The sequence below is a fragment of the Bison bison genome, unplaced genomic scaffold, assembly GCF_000754665.1.
Source record: "Bison bison bison isolate TAMUID 2011002044 unplaced genomic scaffold, Bison_UMD1.0 scf7180017864453, whole genome shotgun sequence".
NCBI classification, from domain to species: Eukaryota; Metazoa; Chordata; class Mammalia; order Artiodactyla; family Bovidae; genus Bison; species Bison bison.
The window spans coordinates 843,461-845,455 of record NW_011495015.1 but is presented as its reverse complement, the minus strand read 5'-3'; the positions used below and the strand labels follow the sequence as shown (position 1 = coordinate 845,455).

The window sequence follows — 1,995 nt, the reverse complement described above, 5'->3', positions numbered from 1 at the left end:
CTATAACCTGGACATGGACTCAGGGCTCAAAGAAAGGAGCTGAAGCTTTAGGTTGTCACTAACGTCCCTGACAAACGTGCAAGACCTGCAGCATCTGTCTGTCAGCACAAATAGGCGTGTGTGGAAAATAAGACAGGATGACCCTGTCTCCTTAGAAAATAGAAGGCAGAGCTCCTGGGGCACTGCTGTCCTCGCCGGACGAGACACTGTGAGATGGTCCCCTCACCACCCCACGAGAAACAACTGTCCCCAAGAGAGGGGTTCACACTGCTGGGTGTGCTGGGAGGGGTGTGGTTACAGCTTCTGTATGTTTTCACAGATTGCGGCAATTCATGCTGCAATTCAGTAGGTGATCACTGTGCTGATTTAAATACTGTGGAAGCTTTGAGACGAAAATAAACATTCACATACCATGATGAAACTGGGGTTGTTTCTGTTCCTCCAACTGAAAGATGGCACACTGACCTCCAGGACGCCTGCCCTGTGCTGGACCTCGCAGGCGCTGTGTGTGTGGCCACTGAGGATCAGGCGCGGCCGCAGCCACCACAGCAGCTGTGGTGGGAGTGGAGGCAGTGAGAGGTCGCCGGGGCCTGGGGACACACACACCCCCAGCAGCTCCCTCCGCCCTCAAGTCATTCAGTCTTTTCAGACTCCGTCAAAAGTAAGCCCAGGCTCTCAGGGAGAATCTATTTTTCCATCCCAGATTGTATGGTTTTAATTATTATATTTTCTTTTTTATAAATATTTTAATAAATCCATTTCACAAATGTATATTTTGTTTTATATATTATATACACCATACAGTATATAAATATTGGTGTGTATATATTTAGGAAGGACATTCTAATTAAGTTTTAAGACTCTACTCTTTAGTTTCATTCACTGTCCTGGATACATGTTGGTGGGAAACAGAATAAACAAGAGCTGAGACTATCATCACTCAGATCTTAGGAGTGGGTTTCCTAGGGCGGAAGATGAAACGCCTGTGTAAGCGCCACCTGCCCCACCCTGCATCCCTGCATCCCCACATCCCCGCACACCTTCCGCGAGACCTCCCAGGACAGCACGTCATAGCGCTCCTTGAAGCGGGTGTACTTCTCGTCAGGGGGTGCTGCGTCCTCCCCGGAGCAGTTGGCATCATTTCTCCGGTAAAGCGGGAAGTGCTGTCGAGACCAGAGAGGGGTCAGGGGACCGTGAGACCCAGCGCTTCCCCCACACACTCGCAGGCCACCGGGTGGGGTCCCTCCCCTCACCTGTAGCAGGATGGGGGCTGAGGCCGGCAGCCGCTGCCTGTCTCCACACCCACGGGGGCTATGCTCCTACAGGTCAGAGGCCAGGCTCTTCACTCACTGGACACTGGATGGTGGGAGGGAGGGGGAAGCGGGGATGGCCGTGCCCCTAGAGTGGGGCAGGGGTTGAGGGGTGTCCTACCTCCCGAGAGCAGTTCAGCCAGTGAGAGATTTCCAGGAGCTCAGCCTCTGCCCTGGAGCAGATGTCACAGCCGTCGCCTTCCAGTGCAACACTGTTGACCATCACGAAACTGCAGAGAGACAGGAGGTCAAGCCATGGGCACTGGTGCTGTCTGTGGGCCCCTGTGCTCTGGGACCCGGAAGCTGCACCCCACAGAGAAGAGATTCCAGTCCTGTTGCACTGTGCATGCAGGTGCAGATGATGCTAAGAGGACAAGAGAGCATCTCTGGGAGTCGAATCCAAGACAGGAAAGGCTTTTCCACCCTGAACTAGTAAGAGGCCCCAGGTGACCACTACACTCAGCACCTGACCTTGTGTCCCTGGGCCTGGGATGTAAAGTGGGGAGATGACAGCCACCCACAGCCCTGGCTTCCTGTGGGGGTGACGTGGAATAAGACATCAGAGCAGAGCCTAAGCAGACCGGGTGGGGTGGGGGTGGGGGGTAGGCGGGGGAGAGGGGGCCTGGCAAAGCTAACTGGGCCAAGGAGCCCAAACCAGATGACAGCAGGCCAGCTGAGGTGCCCT

At 54.5% G+C, this 1,995-nt stretch overlaps 1 protein-coding gene across 3 annotated transcripts in view; it reads right to left on the bottom strand.

Annotated features, from left to right (window-relative positions):
- Positions 1–1,995, bottom strand: part of MPPE1 (metallophosphoesterase 1) — a 14,001-nt gene that overhangs the window by 1,097 nt on the left and 10,909 nt on the right. For 2 of the 3 annotated variants that reach the window (XM_010859069.1, XM_010859070.1), the window contains 4 exons: positions 1,432–1,540; positions 1,254–1,319; positions 1,041–1,163; positions 412–552 (listed from right to left, as the gene is read on the bottom strand). In XM_010859069.1, the coding sequence (XP_010857371.1) occupies positions 412–552; positions 1,041–1,163; positions 1,254–1,319; positions 1,432–1,540 (439 nt within the window). The remainder of the gene's footprint in view (positions 1–411; positions 553–1,040; positions 1,164–1,253; positions 1,320–1,431; positions 1,541–1,995) is intronic. The other variant, XM_010859071.1, reaches the window with a different exon arrangement.